A 22,172-nucleotide genomic window follows, 5' to 3' on the forward strand; every position below is an offset into this window, starting at 1 on the left:
CACCTTTAAATGTATGTTTTTGAAATGCAAGCAGGGTAAGTACCTTAATTTTACATACAGTAGTATTAGCCCATTGGTGGGCAAACTCTAGTCCCCCAGCTGTGGTGAAACCAGTGGCGTCACAAGGGGGGTGCGGGGGGTGCGGACACCACACAATTAGATGGCCGTGCATGTACGATGACGTCATTATGCACGCGCATTCGCGATGACGGGGTGTCACCCGATCTCCGCTCCGGGTGACACCCGGCCTCAGGACGCCCCTGGGTGAAACGACCAATCCCATAGGGCATCTGTCTCTGGGAGTCATGCCTGTGGCTGTGAGAATTGTTCAAGTCCTCATGGGATTTGCAGTTCCATAACAGCTGGAGGGCCGGAGTTTGCCCATCCCTGTATTAGCCCTTTTGCATTCCTGCAGAGCTCAGACTGGGAGAGGTAGAAGCAGCCCAGGGAGCCAATCAGCGGTGCTCATGCGCTAACAAGGAGCATGCCGATAGGAGAAGAGAACAGAGTGATAGATAAACATACTTCCAGTATGCTGCTTCTCCTTTTACTGTCCAATTAGAGGTGGTGGGAGGGACTAGATCTGTAAGTGTTACTTAAAGGTGCAACTCCATTTTAATAATATAAAAATAAATTAAATCTTAAAAAAATGAATATAGTGTAGCCCTGTTGTGGTACTAGCTCCTTTAAGAGAAAAGATGTTGCAGCTGCAGGTGGAGCCAGAGAGCACAGTTTGTGGGGATTGTAGTACAGAGCAGATATGGATACATTGCTGAACAGACTTTGAGAACTGCATCTCCCAGGATGCTGTGGGGAAGGAAGCAAGAGGACTCTGGGCTGCAACTACTGAGCGTGCTCTTTCTGGGACAGAGATCTGAAGAGTGCAGATCTGTGTGAGACAATATGATTCCAGGCTGCATGTTACAGAGCCGGGTGATAGCCACATATAGCCAGGGACACCTAGGCTGTGTACTGCAGTGCTGTGAGAGACTGATGTTCGTCTGGTGACACGAGGAGATCGTGACCGAGCGCCCAAACTGAGGCAGAGTGACGCTGCAGTGGCGGGGATATCACGGCCTGGTCGCAAGGCGGATCCAGCCGCAGGAGTGATCCCGCCAGCCCAGCTGAATGAACGGAGCCAATGGAGGTCGTTGCCTGGTACCCTAGATGACCCTAGACGAGTGGAGACATGCCACAAGAGACCTTAAATGACTTCACCTTCTTCACAAGCGACCGTATGAAGAAAGAGGGACGTTCATCTGCTGCTGATGGTTATCATCCTTTCCTAAATATTCCTTTATTTCTAAGAGACACACACAGCGTACTAGCACACACTAGTGTGTGGCTTCATAGGGCCCTGCAAGGGAAAGGGGCCACCTAAAAACATGATATCAGGGCCAGTGCTCAGGGGACCAGTTGATTCTGCAGGAAACTAAAACTTTTAAACAACAAGGAGCAGCATCCATTGTAAGTGATTAGTTCAGCATTTGAAAAAGCTTGACTTTAATATCACTTTAAAGGAGAACTATGGGGTCAGTGTTTTCCCCCATAGTTCTCCTTAGGGTAACGGGAGGACACAAACTAGCATCCTCCCATTACCCTAAGCTCAGTATACTGCGAGCTACAGCTCGAGGTATACTGAGACGCCGCAGCCGGAGCAGATCCCGACGTAGATGACGGGATCCGCCCAGCTGCGGGAGTGACAGCTGGCTCTGCCTATCTAGAGGCAGAGCCAGCTGTAGCCGCCCCCTCCCCCGTCTGTTCCGCCAGTCAGCGCTGGCAGATCAGAGCGGGGAGAGGGGAATACAGCCCTCCCCCTGTCACGGCAGAGAGCTGTGACAGGATCGAGAGGTGAGCGAACCTGGTATGTGTTCGCTCACCTCCCGTTCTACTGAGCCGACCTGTGACAGTCTCATTGTCACAAGTCGGCTAGAACTATGAGGTGAGTGGAAATCACTAACCTCATAGTCCTCCTTTAAGCCTGTTTCTTTTATTAATGAATGTGTATGCTGCCTTGAATCAAAGTACGGTTGTCAACATTGTGTGCTTGGAAATATAGAATGGGGTTAAGGAAGGCGGATCATCAACTTATAGCTTACAGAAGAACTCTGGGAAAACTAAAAACTTACCCTTGCAGTTGGAAGTTTTGTCTAGAGGGCTGATCCCGCCAGGCTGCTAGACCGGTTCTCAGTCCCGGTCAACATTGTGCACTTGGAAATAAAGGATGGGGTTGGGGGGCATCATTCTATATAGGGACGCACCGATACTGGTTTTTCGGTATTGAGTGCGAGTACCGATATTTATGTTTTCATTACTCGCTGCCTGGCTTCCTGATTTGCCGAGAAGCCGGCTCCATGTTCCCTGGCAGCACTGCTGGTCAGAGGAAATCTCCTTCTAACTGGAAGTTTCGGTATCAGGGGTAAGTATGGGAGCATTTGGGTGAGTAAAAGTACAATTATTAAAGCAGAACTATGAGGTGAGTGATTTTGCTCATAGTTCGAGACGACGTGTGACAATGAAACTGTCACAGGTCGGCTCTATAAATCGGGAAGTGAGCGAACACATACCGTCCCTTTCCAATCATCTCCCTGCAGAGAGCAGTGACTGTCAGTCATCACTCCCCTCAGGGATCCCACTCCGATCCTCCAGTGCTGAGTGGAGGAACAGACAGGAGAGGTGGCGGGTACAGCTGGTTCTGCCTCTAGATCTGCCTCAGAGACCGCTGTCACTCACGCAGCTGCGTGGATCTCGACAGCATTGTCGGGATCCGTCCCGGCTGTGGCGATCTCGGTATATAGTAAGCAATAGCCCGCTATATACTGAGCTTTGGGTCACGAGAGGACGTTAGACCCTTAAGAGAACTATGGGATAAAAAGGTTACCCCATAGTTCTCTTTTAAGCTGTGCATTCAGTTTATCCCTTTCTGCAGCTATTTACCTTTCCTGGTATAACAAAATGGTAACAATACTGCATTAAAATCATCAATATCCAGCCACTGAAAACGATTGATCCGGCTCAGCCGCCATGCTTCCCTTTCCATCATTGTGACGTTGCCAATTTCCAATGAACCAACAGTCCACAAAATGTCCACCTCCAGTGAAAATCCCACTTTAATTTTACTTGTTTGTTGTCCCCAGTTTTTTTTTGGTCAGTTTCTACCTGGAAACATTATTACTCAGTTTTAACACTATGATAGATGTCTTGCCTCCATCATCTTTCATAGCTCCCGTGTCATTTTAAAATTGTATTGATCGGCGTTACGGTGCAGGGTCAGGAACAAGATGACTGCGGGGTAGACTGCATCACTAATCATGAGCAGCAATCTATTCTGCCATGATACCGTGATTCACTTTTGTCAGCAAGACAAGTAATACTATTAAATAAGTACGGAGATAGGCCTTTCATTGGAGATTAATTCACAAGCACTAAATGTAACAGCTTGCAAGCTTCGATCATTCCCGGGCTTTATTTGCTGAAGCAACTTGTCATTTGGAATTTATTTGACGCAAATGACAGAGCTGGGGAAGTGATATCATTAGCCCGTCGTAAAGTAGGCAAATGTGACCGTTCTCATGCAGGTGCTGAAGACAATGCGCGATACCGCCGGGACATTTTAATTCATTTGATTTCGTTCTGGAAGGTCGAAATCTTTCACTGTGGCAGATGAGATTTCAGATCTGGTTCTGTTCATGCGCCAGATTACAGGATTATTAAACTCTCGCAGGGTTATTCAGAAAAAAGTTTGGAGAAGACAGGAGAAGGGAACAATCTAGGACAACATATCTGAACTGGAAAGTGAGCTGGCTGGTTGTCTCCCGGAGCGGAGACCAGGTGACACCCTGCCGTGACGTCAGCACGCATGCGTGTGATGTCACCACGCTCGTGCGCGATGACATCATTGCACATGCGCAATCAGCTAATTGACGCCTGCCGGCGGCCATCTTGGTGATGGGCTGTAAATCCCGTGAGGACTTGAAAGATTATCACAACCATAGGCATGACTTCCAGAGACAGATGCATGGTGGGATTGGTCGCTCCACCCAGGGGCATCCTGAGGCCGGGCGTCACCCGAAGAGGAGATCTGGTGACACCCCGCCATGACGTCATCGCGCATGCGTAGTCATCTAATAGACGCCGGCAGAGAGAGAAGGGGACGTTCACCTGGCAGGAAGAGGTATGCCGCCGGGTCCTCTCTCCTGACACTGCCGGGCTCTCGGTCCATGACTGAGACATTTTTGCCCAAGCACAGTCGTCATCTTTGTTAAGAACTCTCTCAGCTCGGCTTCCCTGAACTTCATGTCCAGTACAAGGTGCCAAGGGACCGAGCAGTCTCCAGCAGCTGTCCATCTACTAGCTTGAAATAGGGAGGAGCAAGAAGAAGGGGAGTGTCTTGCCTTGCTGTGCCTGTGTGTTTGTGGAGCTAACTAGCACACACAAGGGTGGCTCCATAGAAACTACAAGGGAAAGGAGCCACCCTAAAACAGTATATCAGGGCCAGTGCTCAGGGGACCAGCTGATTCTGCAGGAAAATAAAACTTGTAAACAACAAGGAGCAGCATCCATTGTAAGTGATTAGTTCAGCATTTGAAATAGCTTAAAAACCTTTTGACTTAAATATCACTTTAAAGGAGAACTATGGGGTTAAGGGTTTTCCCCATAGTTCTCCTTAGGGTAACGGGAGGACACAAACTATCATCCTCCCGTTACCCTAAGCTCAGTATACAGCGAGCTACAGCTCGGGGCATACTGAGACGCGGCAGCCGGAACCGGATCCCGACGTAGAATACGGGATCCGCCCAGCTGCGTGAGTGACAGCTGGCTCTGCCTATCTAAAGGCAGAGCCAGCTGTACCCGCCCCCTCCCCCGTCCGTTCCGCCAGTCAGCGCTGGAGGATCGGAGCAGGGAGGGGGGAATCCAGCCCCTCCCCTGTCACGCCAGAGAGCCGTGACAGGATCGAGAAGTCTCATTGTCACAGATCGGCTAGAACTATGAGGTGAGTGGAAATCACTCATCTCATAGTTCTCCTTTAAAATGTTTTGTCTTAGATTTTGTTAATGAATTTGTGTGCTGTCTTGAATCAAAGTACGGCGGCCAGCATTGTGTGCTTGGAAATATAGGATGGGGTTGAGGAAAGGGGTGTCATCAACTTATAGCTTAAAGAAGAACTCTGAGAAAACTAAAAACGTACCCTTGCAGTTGCAATACCCCCTCTCTTCTAGGTTAGGTGCTTGTTTTGTCTAGAGGGCTGAACCCGCCTGGCTGCTTTACCGGTTCCCGCAGCCTCTGCTCCCCTGGTATATATGTAAAAAATAAGTCAAGGCGACTGGACTTGCTGTATTTTTCTTGAAGACGTTTCACTGGTCATCCAATCAACTTTCTCAATTCAGAAGGACTTGTACAAAAAATTATCTGGGAATAAATATGGTGAATGTCGCTCCAATCCACATCATCTGTTAGTCACAGCTATACTATGACCTGGATGAATGAGAACCTCCCCTGGGCTCCAGCAGACTCACGACCGCTGACATCATCACATCTTATGCAGGTCCATAGACATGAGGATGTCGAGGGACATTCCACAGCCGTGGTGGAGTGGCAGAGAGGTGAGCACAGGTAAGTAATACAGCTTTATTTGAGACCCCTAGACAAAATGAGCGCTTAACCCTAGCAGTGCCGGTAAGTCCCACTGCAAGGGTACGTTTTTGTTCTCTACCCAGAGTTCTTCTTTAAAGCGGACCTAAACTGAAATAACACATCTCCATCCTCCTAGCAATTCTACCGCCTTAAAAAAAGTGTATCTAAACCCAAAAATCTAAATGTATTGCAGTTTACCAGTCATCAAATGAGCTGACTGCATTAGTTTTCTTTTTTGTTCAGTTTTTTTTCTATTTTCACCTGGTGGTCCTATGAATAAAATTTTCCCTGGAATTCATAAAGAGTGTCGTAGGCACTCATGAGAAACCTGTCTCCCGTACGTGTAACAAATGACGCAACTTGCAACAGATTTTTTTCAACTGTCTGTGGATCTGTCGCAGAACTGCCTTAGGGTCAATACTTATAGCGGACCTTTACACTCAAACATCAAACTCTGCCAATGCACCCCTCTATGTATGCTGATTAATAATAACATGGACATGTCAGGTGTAAAATGCTGTGATTGTGAAATACTTACACTTGCAGAGCATTCACTTCTTTGAAAGGGGAAAATTACTTCAGTTTGCCAAAGCAATGCACTCTGGGATTGCCTTGTCATCAGCAGATGATGGGAAATCTCATCTGTAATCTCACGAGATCTCAGGGAAAGGCATTTTCCTCCCCTGAGATGATGTGCATGGTCACGTGTCCTAGCCAGATGTCTAGTCACATGTGCCAGAAATCAAGGAAGTAAAAGGGATCTAGTAATCCGCCCTTAGTAAACATGGCCACTGTCAGAAGACTGGGGAAGAAAATAGCAAAGCAGACAAAGCCGGCAATTATCTAGAAGTATGTGTTTGTAGATTGTCATTACTAAACATTTCTAAAGGTGTGTTTGTTGTTATTTTAAAGATATGGATAAAGGTCTGCTTTCAGCTGTGTACATTTTAGATAGATTTTCATACAAATGTTCATACATCAAATCCTATCACAACATTCCATAATTCCACCAGAGACTAGTAGAATGTTGTTCCGAATTCCATTTGATTTTAAAATTCAATGTTGGAATGAATGCAGCTGCCTGAACGAAAACCACATTCACTGGTAGAATTTCAAGTAAAGTTTTCCATCCTGCTCCTTCCTTTTTTTCAGTACTATGGCCCCCAGTAACTATTGGAGTTTTAAATGAACATTCCCAAAAACACATTTTTTCGAATGGAATTCTAAACGTCTGTACCCAGCTTAACACGTGTGACACAATTTACTCCAACATGGAAGAGGTCTTATACACTGCCTGGCCAAAAAAAGTCACACAATCTAATATTTCATTGGACCAACTATAGTTTTGATTATGGCACACATTCGCCGTGGCATCGTTTTGATAAGCTTATGCAATGTCACAGCATCTATTTCCGTCCAGTGTTGCATTCATTATTCACCGAGATCTTGTAGTGGTGATGGGAGAGTTGGACCTCTGTGTAAAGTCTTCTCCACCACAGCCCAAAGATTCTCAATGGGGTTCAGATCTGAACTCTGTGGTAGCCAATCCATGTCCAATCCATGCCAATCCTAGGACCGGTCTAGGACTGAGGATCGAGTGACTATACCTTCTTTATTGGAGCCCCGCTAGACCAAAACGAGCACTTAACCCTTGCAGTGCCGTGGTAGACCCACTGCAAGGGTTAGTTTTGGAATTCCTGGAGTTCCTCTTTAAGACTTGCTTTAAAGTGATCCTTTAGCATTGCTGTGCATGACAGATTAGTAGCAAATATAATTTGTGCTTTTATTTTCCTTTTAAATAGATTTATGTTGTTACATCAATTCTGAGCCCTAAATATGAACTCCAGGCAGATATAATAGACATATGTCAATGCAGCTCTGTACAATCTAACATAAATACCTGAATGTGGGGCAGGATGGAGCCTGGCTATCCACTGGGGTGTCTGCTTGGGAATTCTTTTTGGGGGGGGGATGCAAGTAGCTGGAGCAAGATGCATTCAAGGTGTTTGAACTGGCGGCACTGTCCTACAAGCCTCCATATCTGGTGCTTCATAAAGATAAAGTTCTGAGTCCAAGACTGTCCTTGAAAACTTTGGTGAACATATGAACTGACAGCCAAATGGCCACCTTACAAACCTAAAAAATTGAAGCCTGATGGTGGAAGGCCACGGATGCATTTATCGCCCTAGTTGAGTGTGCTGCAACTGGATATGGTGGCTCTCACTGCTTGATGACATATGCTTGGGCAATGGTTTGTCGGATCCAGCAATGGATTGTAGCAGTTGACGCTGCAAGTTCTGGTAACATACAGATGGTTTGGGAATATGCATCTTGCTGCTGTAGACAGTTAACATAATGTTGCTTTAGCCAGAGGTTCTAAAACTTTTAAGCTTAGACCTGATATCCCCTGAGATTAGCCTTTTGAAAAAGTTGTCACAAAACTATACTGTTATAAAGATGAAAGATATGAGATGTAAGTGACATTATCATGAACTCAAGTACATGACAGCATTTCATTCACCCTACTGTGTCCTGCACCTCCAAATCCATTGTGTCTACCACCTTTTCCCGTTGCATGGCTACACCACTTTCCTGTTCAGACCACCTTTTGCCTTCTCTATCCTCAATATCTTCTTTACACTTTGACCAACCAGAGCCCAAATCAATCCACCATCTACCTAAATATTTCTACCTTATGACCTTCCCTTTCTGTGCTACTGTCCCTGCCCACTGTACCTTCATCCACTTCCATCAGAAATCTCACTGCTTGGTAACCCTTAAATAGTCTTGATTGAGCACCTCAGGCCCGGACCCCATTGGTAATGGTCTGGCACCATGGAAAGCCAGAAGGTTGAATTTGGTAGACACAGGACATCAGAACTTGGTGCTCCTGGCTTATTCAATGACCAGAATATGGTTTCAGAGTGGTTCCCGATCAGAAAATTCACACTTTGTAAAAAAAGGCCCCTGTCAATGAGCTTTGATCGGCAAATGGAGCATGTATTTGACATCAGCTCAAGAAGCTTCTGCCTAGCAGAGTCTAGCATTATGGAAGGCCAGAAGGTGGGATACGGTAGATACGGGACTTTTGGACATGGTGTTCCTGGCTTACTCAATGACCAGAATATGATTCCAAAGAGGTTCCTCATCAAAAAATCACACTTTCAGAGAAAGGCCTTCGATCAGCGAATGCAGCATGCTTTTCACATCAGTTGAGACTGATCTGAGTATTCATTGACCGGTGCAGTTGACCTGTTCCAGCTGCTTTTGCACTCCAATAGACTTGTATGGAGAGAGAAGCACTTCAGAGGAGAGTAAAAGCCCATTAACACTGTTCCTAATGATGCTGAGCGGTTGTGTGCATAAAGACAATTGTCTTAGTATACCTTTTCTAGAAGCAGTAGACACCCCATTCCGATGCTCATGTACCCAAGGCCTCAGTCATTAGTATATTTATGTATAATGTTCTCCTCCTTTTGCCTGATCAAAACATACATTGCAATGCTCACAAAGCCTAGAAAACGGCAAACACTTTCTTTGTTACAAGTAGCCCAGCATCGCTGTCATTGCACTCGCCCATTCATTCAGCTAAAATCAATAGAATCAAAACTTCATGGAAGAAAGAAATAAAAAATATTTTTTGGGCGATTCAACCGCCGTGACGTGTATTGTTAGACCTGTCAGCCTTCTCCAACAAAAGAATGTCAATTCCTCCCTTTAATTGATGTAAAACAAATTCATGTTATTAATCTTGCAGGACGGCGCATTCAGCAGGACAATAATATCGGGGAATCTAGCGCCTGTAGATGCTTTTGTGAAATTCATAAGCTCGGCCAAGATACAAATTACTCAAGTCTTGATGAATGCTTTGAGATCCGCCAGCTCGGACAGATTAAGTGCAGCGATTTTTCTTTCCAACGCATTTTTTTTGTCCCTGCTAATACTGTGCATAGTTTTGGAAGAAACGGTGCTTAAAGTGAAACTCCCTATTTAAAGTTCAGTAAGATCCGATCAGCTAATAATAACCTCCTATCATTTCTATAGTTGTGTATCACATGCTATGGAGTGCCTGCCTTATAGTCAGGTCTGACAGTCAGGGTTTAATTTATAAACTATTCGCATAGTGAACAGCTATGCAAAAAGGATTCACTATGGCCACTAGACCAGGCCGAGAAATGTAGTACATTTACTGTGCTCCTTGGCTCCACCTAGTGGCCATGAAGTGCTGCAAATCTTGTTCACATAGCTGTTTGCAATGCAAACAGTTTATACATCAACCTCAAAGTCCCGGAATGCACTGCTTTGTAAGTCTGCAAAGGCTTGATATCAATTTAATTGGATGTAGAATTATATATATATTTTTGACTGTTTAGTGCCAAAAGTGGGTCGCGACCCCGTTTTCAGTGGGTGGCCGCATGCCTTCCACTTTTCTAGGCTCCTCAGCCTCCCCCTAGAGCAGCAATATCAGTTCTTGCGCTGAGCAGCCATTCAGAATTTGATGCCTGGCGCCGAGTGTCAGCTTAAGGTGGAGTGAGCTGGAACTAAGGACGCGAGGGAGCTCCATCCATACAGGCATTGCTTACAGCTTCCTCACATGCCTTGTAGAGGACCGGAGTGACGTAACATTCTGGCTCCTAGCACTTCTACAGGGCACGCAAGAGAGTTTTACAAGCAATGCACATCTGGAGGGAGCTCCCTCACAGCACAGAAGCCCACACTGGACCCTAGGCTGAGGATCCACTCCAGCACGCAATCACACCTACTGCACGTTCTGGTGTGGGAGGTCCGTTGTGTTGCCATTCATTTGAATGGCACACCAAACACACCTCCTGTCCACAGTTCAATCGCCCGCACCGGAATGCACAGACCGCAATGCCATGCCTTCCATTGCAGTGGGACTTGGGTCGCCACTTAATGTACAAGGACAAATGTGGGTCCTGAGGTTACACAGGTTGAGAACCACTGGTTTAGTGCATTAAGGCTAAGTGGTGTCTTACAGTTTTACAGGTATTTATTACCTCTCAGATAAATTACAGTACTCCCCCAGACAATGCCTTAGTCTGCTTTTCTCTCCAGGAGGATAGCACCATCGTTGTAAGGGCATCATCCAGGGTATCTGCACACGGTTGATACAGTCATGGAAATTCAGGTGCCTGTGCAATTCTTGGCTGTGTTCATAAATGTCTGATATAGATCAGTCCTTACTGTAGCCTCTAAGATTATTGACTTGCTACAAAGTTCCAGTGTTCCGGTCTGATCACTTGGTAGAGGGGACAGAGGAAATGCTTATTTCTGCCTGCAGCAGGAGTTTATGAGCATGAGGGAGTTTATGGGCATTTCAAGGCAACAAGTATAAGCAATCAGTGAGCACTAATGCTATCCAGTAAACCTTGCAACTGTGCAAAATGGCAAATAGAGAGTGCTGAGACGAACCATTTACCGCGGACAGGGGTGCTGACAATGGGCAACTTTTATTAATCTATGTAAAATCTTTATCCCAAAAGGAAAAAAAAAACTTATGCTGTAGCTGCTTAAAAAGTGTAATCTGCCCAACGTGGATATCCTGTGAGGTCGCACTCGCAGGCTCTGTCCTGGTGGCATATGGGAGCGTAGCATCTTATTGCGCACTGACGTACAGTCCCCTTCCACAACATTGGAGAACATGCGTGTTCCCGGCTTCCGAGCTGGTGTGGACAGCGCCCTGTATATTCCTACAACTTCCCAGAGCTTTGAGGCACTGACCGGGGAGACAAACCATGCAGGAAACATTCCATAATGGACTGCCTTAGCAATGTGTTATTTCCAGAAATGGGTCTGTTGGTGGTGAGTGATGACGAATTATTGAATATGGCTAATTATGATTACTGGGGATTAGTAATGTATAGAGAATTCTGGTGAGTATCCTTGTTAAAGATCCGTGATGTAAAAAAAAAGTGTAATCTGCCTTCATTAACCACTCTGGGGGCTTTTTACATAACAAATTGTTAGCGGTTCAGCTTTGGCGATTGAAGACTCGGCTGTGCTGTCTGGCAGGAGTTTCTGGTTAATAAAACTAGCTAAACAGAATTACAAATCCTTTGGCATGTTAAGCATTTGCCATATAGTGTATGTACTGCAGCTGTGAATCTAGCTGCTTGCCTGGAGTACACCTTTAATCTGTTTCTCGTGTACATAGTCATAATGAGGAGAAAGAGCAGCCCATTGTCATAAATGAAGATGATAAGCAGCCGAGAATCCCCAAGTGCCTGACAGCAGAATTTTGAATCCATTGACATGCAGATAGGCAGTTCCCGGAGGAATGGGAAAGAAAAAAAGGAAAAAGCTTACAAAATTCTAAATGGGAATGATAACATGATGAGCGGAAGCTTTCATGTCTTCCTGAATGAGGAATTCACATTCTGGGTTGCTGTAGATCTTACCTGGAATGTATTTTTGATGTAACAATTAGATTGCATTCACCATGTGTATACATGTAGTAGCATGTAGTAGCATTTGATAGAACTTGCAGTGTAATGTGCAGGGCCCTCCCCACCCTTTATGCTCCCTGAGACAGCGGGGGGGAATAGGGTTGTGTGGTGGCGGGTGCTGCTGATAGTGCTAGGAGGGGGAAATGGAGGTGAGTGCTGCAGATAGTGCTGGGGGGAGGTGGCAGTTGGTGCTCCTGATAGTGCTGGGAGGAGGTACTTTGCAGTAGGATGGGCGGCTTTGTTAGGCGGCCAGAGAGCCGTGCCATTATCTGCTCTCCGTCCGGGCTCACTGACGTCACTGGTTGCCAGGAGCTTGGCGGGACACCAGCCAAAATGCCCCACTCAGCTCCCTGGCAACCGATGACATCAGCGAGCTGGGCGGGAAGCTGAACAGTAGACATGTGCAGCGGCAAAAAATGTGTTTAGTTTCAGATTTCGTTTATTTCGTATTTCCGAAATCTGGGTCTGTATGTGTTTCGCTTTGGGTTTTGGATTCGGATCAGATTTGTAATTCAGATTCTTAATTCGGACGATTTTCTGAAATTTCGGGTTTTGTGCGAACAGACGAATGTTCGTACGTACATACTTAGCAGAATTGGCACAGTTGACATTTCTGGTTGCTGTTCTCTAGTCTTCAGTATTAAAGGGACATTAAAATCCTTTTCTTAATTTTTTTTATCCGTTTAAACATTGAGGGTGCATGCACAGGAACATGAAGTAATGTTTTGTTTTTATCTTCACATGCTATGAAATCCTCTTTTTGCAGTCATTATAGTAAATTTCTAATTATTTTCCATTAGGACGAAATTCGTACTGAATCCGAAATTCGGACGAAATTTCGGAAGTTCGTGGATTCGGAGCATCCGAATTTCCGAAATGTACCATGTCCGAATTCATCCGAAAGCATCCGAATCCGAAATTCCAGATTCCAAATTTCAGATTCGGATGCTTTCGGATGAATTCGGACATAGTACATTTTGGAAATTCGGATGCTCCGAATCCACGAACTTCCAAAATTTCGTCCGAATTTCGATTCGGAACAAATCGCACATGTCTACTGGACAGAGCATCACAGGTTGCTAAGAGGTCTTGGATATGTGGGACGGCCCCTCTGGCACCCCCCCCCCTAATGAGATGCCGCCTAAGACGACCAACTCAGGCTGCCTTATTATAGGGCGAGCATTGGTAATATGCTATGGAGTGCCTTGAGATGAATTGTTAAAAGGACTCCAACACACATAAACACTGAAAGCAAATGTACCCAACCTTAGTGCACAACAACACATATATTAATGTGTATGAATAGCCAAAACATTTTTTAATATAGATTGAATAGATTGTTGAGGGGTTAGAACCCATGTCAGGTTTTTTAGTGCTGTACAAGCTACATAGATTCACCTTGGCTGTTTGTCCTGGTGGCCATTGTTGACAAAAAGTGATGGGAAATCCAAAAATGTCACCAGAACAAGAGGTGAGGGTAAATCCACCAATAGGGACACCTTTTCCATGACTATTGTCTAAAAGGCCAGTATTCCTTTATTTATAGAGATTTTCTGTCACTACCTACCTGTTGTATCTACAGAACAGGAAGTGTAACCACCGCTCTAAGCTCGCTCCCGTGATGGACTTCAATCGCAATACAAATTTGTAAACTATACATGAGATTGTAGTCCATCACGGGAGTGAGCTTGGAGTGGTGGCTACTTTACAACACACAGGGACCATGGGGAATAAAAGTTGCCCCCCCTCTGGAAGGAAGGACTGTGTCAGCAACAATTCAGAGATGATTGGAGGATCTACAGCCGAGTGATACGCAAATAAGATACATTTTTGTTAATAGTTAAGTTAGTTAAAAGAGAACTATGAGGTAAGTGTTTTTCCCCATAGTTCTCTTTAGGGTCACAGGAGGACATATACCGTACTAACCTCCTCCCGTTACCCAAAGCTCAGTATATTGCAGGCTATTGCCCGCCATATACTAAGACCGCCGCTGTCGGGACAGATCCCGACAATAATGTCTGGATCCACCCAGTTGCTTGAGTGACAGCTGGCTCTGTCTATCTAGAGGCAGAGCCAGCTGTGCCTGCCCCCTCCCCAGTTTGTTCCTGCACTCAGCGCTGGAGGATTGGAGAGTGGAGGGAGGAATCCCTGCGGGGAGCGATGACTGACATTCAGCGCTCACTGCAGGAAGACGATCGGTAAGTAAGCGGATCAGTGCATGTTTCTGCTCACTTCCCGATCGATAGAGCTGACCTGTGTCAGCTTATTTGTCACAGGTCGGCTCTAACTATGAGGATGAGTGGAAATCACTCACCTCATAGTTCTCCTTCAAATGCATTTTCAAGGTTTAACCCCTGAGTTTAATGTCATGTTAAAAACAATGTAATGTAAGCTGTTATTTCATTTGAATGTTTTTTTTATTTATTATTAGATTCTTTGTGACAAGGAAATACTGCAAGCAACAGATGCACTACAGTGGTCGGAGAAGGGCACTTCCGAGAATCTGCCGAACAATGCAGCCCACAGCCGCGTCCATAGCCCTTTACGTCTGTTTGTCAAGCAATCAGCTCTGCAGCGACAAGGTCAGCTCTCCTACTTTGACACCACAGAGCACTTCTGGAACTGGCTCGCCAACATCACCGACGCCCAAGAGTCTCTAGTACGAACTAAACGGCGGCCCATCGTTAAAACGGGAAAGTTCAAAAAAATGTTCGGCTGGGGGGATTTCCACTCCAATATCAAAACTGTCAAGCTGAACCTGCTCATCACGGGCAAAATCGTAGACCATGGAAATGGCACCTTCAGCGTTTACTTTCGCCATAACTCCACGGGGCTTGGGAATGTTTCCGTGAGTCTCGTTCCACCCTCCAAAGTGGTGGAGTTTGAACCTTCTGTTCAGTCTACCCTAGAGAACAAAGACACCAAGTCCTTCAACTGCCGGATCGAGTACGAGAAGACAGACAGAGCCAAGAAGACCGCTTTGTGCAACTTTGATCCTTCTAAAATCTGTTACCAAGAACAAACCCAGAGCCACGTATCCTGGTTGTGTTCCAAGCCCTTTAAAGTTATTTGCATATATATTGCTTTCTTCAGCATTGACTATAAACTTGTGCAAAAAGTTTGTCCTGATTATAATTACCATAGCGAGACACCCTATTTGTCTTCTGGTTGAAGAGCCTGTGTTGATAAAACTAGAGTACCCTATCAACAATTGTCAGGGAAGACTTTATGTAGGAAACAAAAACTTTGTGCTTCTACAAATAATCTTTCTTTTTCCTGGTGGCAACAGAGTCCATGTAACCCGTGTTAGAATTGCATAATATATTTTGGTTTAGTAATGTTCAATTGTTTTTGTAGTTTTGATGTAGGAAACACAATTCAGAGCAGAGTGCAGACGCTTCTACAAAAGCTACAGTCGGGGGAATTCGGCATTGAACAACCAACTGGTGGTGGTCAATCTATTGGAAGTTGGCTACATAAATAATGGCTTTGTCATATACTTAGTCAGTGTTACCATTTTTCCAAGACTCCAGATGTGTTACCCAGGGTATTGCAAATCTGGTAAATGGGGCACCCCAAAACAAAAGATTGTGGAGCCCTGGTTGTGGTACCAACCCATAGATTAAGCACTTGTGGTTGATGCTGTGATACTGGAAGTTTACAGAAATACTTGATATGTTGCTTGAAAAGACAGACAATGATCACGTGCCTGATGCAACTGGAAATTCCTTTATACTTTGGTGTTCTGATGAAAGTATCTCTTATCTCATATAATCAATGGTCAATGTTTAAAATTAGTCTTACTTATTTATACTAAATGCTTTTACGGGGACAGGGGGAATAATAGTTTTTGAAAACTAGACATTACAAATTATTTAGGTGGAATTATTTTAAAATGCTACCGAAAGATCAACAGGTAGCTTAAATTGAAGTTGTGGTACACATAGACATTGGATATTGGTTCATTCGTCATTCTCCTATAAGGACGAGCAAAACTGACTAATGACCCCTTGTTAGCCTATTTTATGTTTTTAGCAGAGAAAAAAAAAAAAGTTAAATAAATTCAAAGCGATAGTACACAAATATTGACCCAGTAAACAAAAAAAAAAAGACAACATAAAATACAAAAAAATTCTAAATTAACCTAAGATACCCAAAATACACCCATAAAACATACCCTCTAAATTATTATTTTTTTTAAAAGAGTAGATTTTTTTTTTCTCAAGCAAATTTCACATAAGCTGCCCAATGAGCAAAATTTATTGGTATTGGTATGATAAAATTCTGACAATGCCAAAATTAAACTGACACTTAACTCAGGAGTAAAATATTAAAAATATATTCAAGTACCTTAACTATTAATAAAAACGTATCTTTGTGCTCTTAGAGGATTCACCTGTAGAGAATGTTTGGTGAATGTCAGATTCACCACCACATTTTTAGTGTTTATTGGTAAAAGCGCTTCCCATAGAAAATTAGTGGTGAGCAATATGATGCCATTGAAGTTTAAGTGACACTAAACTCAGGAATGAAATCTAAAAATGCATTTAAGAACCTTAACTATTAACAAAAATGTATCTTATTTGTGTATCACTCAGCTGTAGACCCTCAAATCATCTCTGAATTGGTGCTGACACTGTCCTTCCTTCTGGAGGTTGGCTACTTTTGTTCCCCATGTTCCCTGTGTGTGTTGTAAAGTAATCACCGCTCCAAGCTCGCTGACATCATATTGCTCACCACTTACCAGTAAACACTAAAAATGTGGTGGAGAGACTGATATTTACCAAAAATCTCTACAGGTGAATCTTCTAAGAGCATGAAATTACAGTGACTGATTCACCACAAGCCACACCCCCACCAGCAGCCATGTGGTGAAATCCACATTCACTGGTTTATAAATATGCCCCTTAAAGTAAAATGTAAATCTAATCACTAAAATCTCATAGAAGCTTTTGCATGTTAAAAAGATTTCAAAAATTTGATTTGAAGCTTTTATTAAAGCAAAAAAATCCTGTGGGAACTGCCACGTAGGTCCATGTGCAGGTGCTTGATAATAGACAGAAATGGATTGGCTCAACTGTCACACATCCACTCTCACTCATAGAACTTCAGTGCCAGATGAGGCTTCCGCCTAAGCTTTAACGTGGAGATGCACCGATACCAGTTCAGACACCAGTGCCGATACTTGGCATTTTCATGGCTGCAGCAGGGTGGCAGCAGTTGCAGCTGGGACCCGGCTCTGGCGCTCCACCACTGTCCTGAAATCATTAGTCTGTATTGTTTTAGAAAAACTGTCACATGACAATAAACAAAAATATATCAGTACTTGTATCTGTGAGGACTTGGGCGAGTATTGGAAAAATGTTATCAGTGCATCCCATATATATGTTTATAAAAACAAAATCATACATTAAAACAGAGATGTACAAATCCCAGGAGCTCCGTGTGCTCCTTACAAATGACAGCTGCCTCCTAACTTTTGAGTTTTTCTCTAGTCTAGTCCTGGAGCTGGAAAAGTGTCTGTAATTGTACAAAGTACGGTACTTGGTATCTGAACGCCCCTACTTTAAATCCAAGAGTCCATAGAAAACTTGCTCTAGAAACGAGATCCGTCCAATAATATTAAAGCATAAAATAGTCATTAACAAATCATTGACGCATTTCGGCTCCACAACTGAGCCTTTGTCTTAGCCTAGTTGTGGGGACAAAACCCATCAGAAACTTTTTATTGACAGTTTTTTGCCTTTTTTGGGAATAAATTGATATTACTGTGCTGATCCTGTTTCGAGTGCCAGTTTTCTATGGACATAGGTGCTTCCTGTTATAGGGTGACAACGCTCTGTCACTGTCTACCGATTGCTTTCCTGTATTGTCAGCCTGTTACATAGTAGAGACTACAACACAATGCACCTTGCACAGGCATGGTTGACTGTCATCACCATCAGGAAGCCCTTCCTGAGAAATAATATCTTGGACACACAACAGGAAGTAAGGACATCTCTCCAAAGTGAGGGGGTATGCATCCTTACACAGTTGATATCAGAATTAGTGTCCTCATTGGAAGATTTCCCTTCTATTGTTCCGATTTTAACTCAAAAGTTTGGATTTTCCCTCAATTTCAGTCCCAGTGAAAATGGTCCCCAGGACAAATAGAGAAATACATCTACCCACGCAGAAAGCAATAAAAACTTCATTGGGATTTCAACACCTGCCCATTGTATCCAAAAGTTTACAACATGACTTCCATTTTAAACAATCTTCTGTTTGTAACTACATTTTTCAGGTTTGGGAATATTTCGATTTAGTTGATAAGAGACAGTGATCATCCGACGTCTATGAGTACCTGTTTAATAACAAGAAGCAAAGCCCTGATTGGTGGATGTTGGTGTATGCACATCTGCACTTTGAGAGTAAAAAAACCCGCAATACATTTTTCAGCAGATTAATGTTGGAAAATACCTGCGAAGCACTCCAAGCTCTGCGTCTATATGCCTGCAGAGCCGTTTCCTTATCTGTTTTTTTTTTTCACTGTACGTCCCTGTATTGTTTAGCTGTTTGTTCACTTGTCTTCATCACTGTACAGCTTCAAGAAATATATTCAGAAGAAATTATAATAATTATATAAACTCAGAGACTGTAATGTAAAACTATGAAGGGTGATTAAATTATTATTATTATTATTATCATCATTATTGATATTATTATTAAGTTTATTATTATATTATTTTTATTAAAATCATCATTATTTACAAAAAAAAGACAAAGTAACCAAATATTAAATAAGTCTGGGAATTAAAAAAAAAAACATCTACCCCGCCCTGCAAGGGTTAAGTTCTGATTTTGCCTATGAAGCTCAAATAAAGCAAATATACTCACCTGATCCTTGGTCCCGCCTCTAGTTGTGGAATGTCCCTTGACAGTCTCACATCTAATGCAAGTCAATGCACCTTAGACCGCTGGAGCCCAGGGGAGAGAAGGCTGGGGGGGGACCCGTCTAGCAGTCCAGTGGGATCAAGAATCAGGTGAGTATATCTGCTTGATTTGAGTCCCCTAGACAAAATGAGCACTTGCAAGGGTAAAATGTTTACATTTAAGGGAATGTATATTGGTCTTTAGTCCATTTTTCTTTTCTTTGTTTTTACTTTGCAAATGTCACTGATGTTTTCCATTATTTTTATTAGCTTTCTATAAGTTTTATTTTAAAGATAAAGATTTATCACAGGATGTGTCCATGAGACTAAGCTTACAAACCATTCTGGGCTTTCTAAATGGAAACCCCAGCACTGTCTTGATCTTCTAGCCACCGCTCCAAGTTCGGACCCATGAGAGGCTACAATCTCATGTTTAGTTTACTAATTTGTATTGAGATTGTAGTCCATCACAGGAGCGAGAGCCAGGCCATTGCTTTGCATGGGAGGGCTATGGCCAGACTCTCCAGATTGCTGCAGTACCGAGTATTTACAACCTTTGCTGCAGCACTAGCTGATTAAATAAAGAATAAACGAAGATCCAATATTTTACTGTTAATGCATCCTGACTGCAATACAGTGCTAAATCGTGAGGGTTCCATTTGCTATAGCGCTTTAATTAAAATTTGTAAGGGTCATGTGATGCACAGGGTCCTCTTCGGATCTTCTCCCGGTGAAGCAAAGAGTGGCACTGACATGATGACAACAGCGCCGCTCTCTGTATCAAGACAAGTGCAGGATGTGTAGGACTCCCTGCATAGTGTCAAGCGAATGGCATTCGTGAAGATTTATAAATCAGCCGCCTGATGTTTCTGGTAGTGAGAGTTTTCTGGCTTGCAGTCTTAGGTCTGCACGTCTACTATGGCCATAACGGATGGGTGCCTGGTTTGGATTTTTACTTTGAAATATGAAGAATGCAACAGAAGAGGGATCACCTCAACATGGGCAGGAACACTCAAAGCTCCAAACTTGTTAGGAAATGAATGACAGTATTATTATACAGGATTTATATAGCGCCAACAGTTTGCGCAGCGCTTTACAATATAAGGAAGACATTACAATCACAATACAATACAAGACAAGATGGTAAGGAGGGCCCTGTCTGTGAGGGATACAATCTAAAAGGAGCGTCTCACCAATGAAGACCCCTAAGGGGTCCCCCGTCTGAAAACAAAACAAAACAGGTGACTCACACCACTAAACTGTATCAAAAATGGAATGGAATGACCTTTCAAATGTAATAATAACATGCATTTGATTCTACATCAGTCTAGGCTGCTGCCTGACCATTCAGCCACTTTGATCCGAACAGCGGCTGTAATATATTTTAACATAAAAAGATCTGTCAGCTCAGTGATAGAGGTAAATGATGTGTGATAATGTGATACTGTGTAAAAGTCAATGAGAAGATGGAATCCATATTAATTGCATGTTTAACGGCCGAGTTATGTTTATTTCTTGGAGATTTGCATAGCTCAGCAGAAGCCATTTCAAAGAATATCATGTAACTAGGATAGTCGATGAGTCCCCAACTACAGGAACAGTCACCCTGCCTGGGTACCATCAGTCCCAGCAAGGGTCACACATGGATGCCTGCCTATACTTCAGGTGACAGTATTAAAAACTGCTGCTATTGGAAGTTGAATTCTACAAATGAAGATGCTTCAAACAGGTGGAAATGCTTTCTTGACATCTGTCACAACGCATTTCATAGGCTCCTCAAGTGTGTTTCAGTTTTTGATTGAATGTCAGAGCTAGGGCTGCAGCTAACGATTATTTTCATAATCGATTAGTTGGCCGATTATTACGTTCGATTAATCGGTTAATCGGATAAAAAAAAAGGCTCCAGTGATGGACTACTAGTTTCTATTGCGATTGTAGTCCATCACAGGAGCAAGCTTGGCACGGTGGAAGTAAAAAAAAAGTGTGGTGTGCAATATAGAGAGCTGTCTGTGACCTGTTTCAGTTGGATGTCATCTACGGTAGCCAATCACAAGACATTAAGGAGGACAGAATGTCTGGGGAATATAACCTTCTCCATGTTGAAATGGACCATCTGGAACCATGATGATTTCCTTCTCAAAATGCCACTTTCCTGGTTTGGCTTCAGTGACTTGAAGCTGGATTGAAGTCAAATCTTTGGCATTCATTTTCCAGGTCAGTGAAAGTGTATGTACAGACAAATCTATTAATTTTTTTTTGGATACAGTAGAGAAGACTTAAAACCCTGCCAGGTTATATTTATGCTGTCTGTGTACCATTGGAGAAAATTTCCTTGAGTTCCTGTCCCAGACATTGCCAAAATAGAGGGTAATTCTCCTTTTAGGCTGCATTCACATCCAAGCATGAGCATTGACAGGTGATTTTGGAAGTTTTTTGGGTGTTTTTCAGCTTTTTTTTAGGCGTAAACAGGCCTGAGTGTTTTTGGGTTTTTTTTTAGTCAATGGAAATCGAGGTACTCCTATTGATGTTTATGGGGTCAATAATGTCTCATTCTGCTTCAAAAGAAGCTCATGTACCCTTCTGAGTACCAGGCATCGAGCTATAGGCACAGGAGGGATTACTTTGGAAGCATGGAATTTTGATTGTGGAGTGTTATGAAGCTTTGAGCTTCAAGCTTCAAAGTGCTCAGGATAGTTGTCCCTCGAGCAGGTGTCCTCAATGGAAGATTTCCATGCATTTGTATGCATTTTTTATGTTTTTCAATGCGTTCAAGCAGTATTTTTTTTTTGTCTGTACCAAAACAGACTGCGCTGGTGTGAACAGAGCCCAGAAATACCATAGGGATACATTGGGATGCTTTTTTTGGTCCAGGAGATGATCCGGTCATGGTGTGAAAAAGCCCTAAAATTTTGGATTTGCTCTCACATTCTTTGTACATGACAAATAGAAAGGGTAAATCTCCTTAATGTCAGGACACAGACAGCAATAAGAACTTGTTTGGGCATCTAACGCTTCTCCACGCTATCCAAATCTGGAAAAAGGATTTGCCTAAAGAAACACCTTATCCACTTGAGGTCCAGAAAGGTGTTTATAAAAGTCATGAGTCCCAAATGGTTAAAACAAGCTCACGGCTGTCCTGTAAATGTGTACGATACTGTGA

The 22,172-nt window shown here is 43.4% G+C and overlaps 1 protein-coding gene across 1 annotated transcript in view; it reads left to right on the plus strand.

The window, feature by feature from the left end:
• The window catches only part of NXPH2 (neurexophilin 2), a 96,279-nt gene extending 80,714 nt beyond the window's left edge, over positions 1-15,565 (plus strand). The window contains exon 3 of the mRNA XM_018554235.1: positions 14,533-15,565. Coding sequence (XP_018409737.1) covers positions 14,533-15,273 — 741 coding nt within the window. The 3' untranslated portion in view covers positions 15,274-15,565. The remainder of the gene's footprint in view (positions 1-14,532) is intronic.
• Positions 15,566-22,172: the final 6,607 nt, after the last annotated feature.

This window comes from Nanorana parkeri, unplaced genomic scaffold (assembly GCF_000935625.1).
Source record: "Nanorana parkeri isolate BGI_ZX_2015 unplaced genomic scaffold, ASM93562v1 scaffold148, whole genome shotgun sequence".
Classification (NCBI taxonomy): Eukaryota; Metazoa; Chordata; class Amphibia; order Anura; family Dicroglossidae; genus Nanorana; species Nanorana parkeri.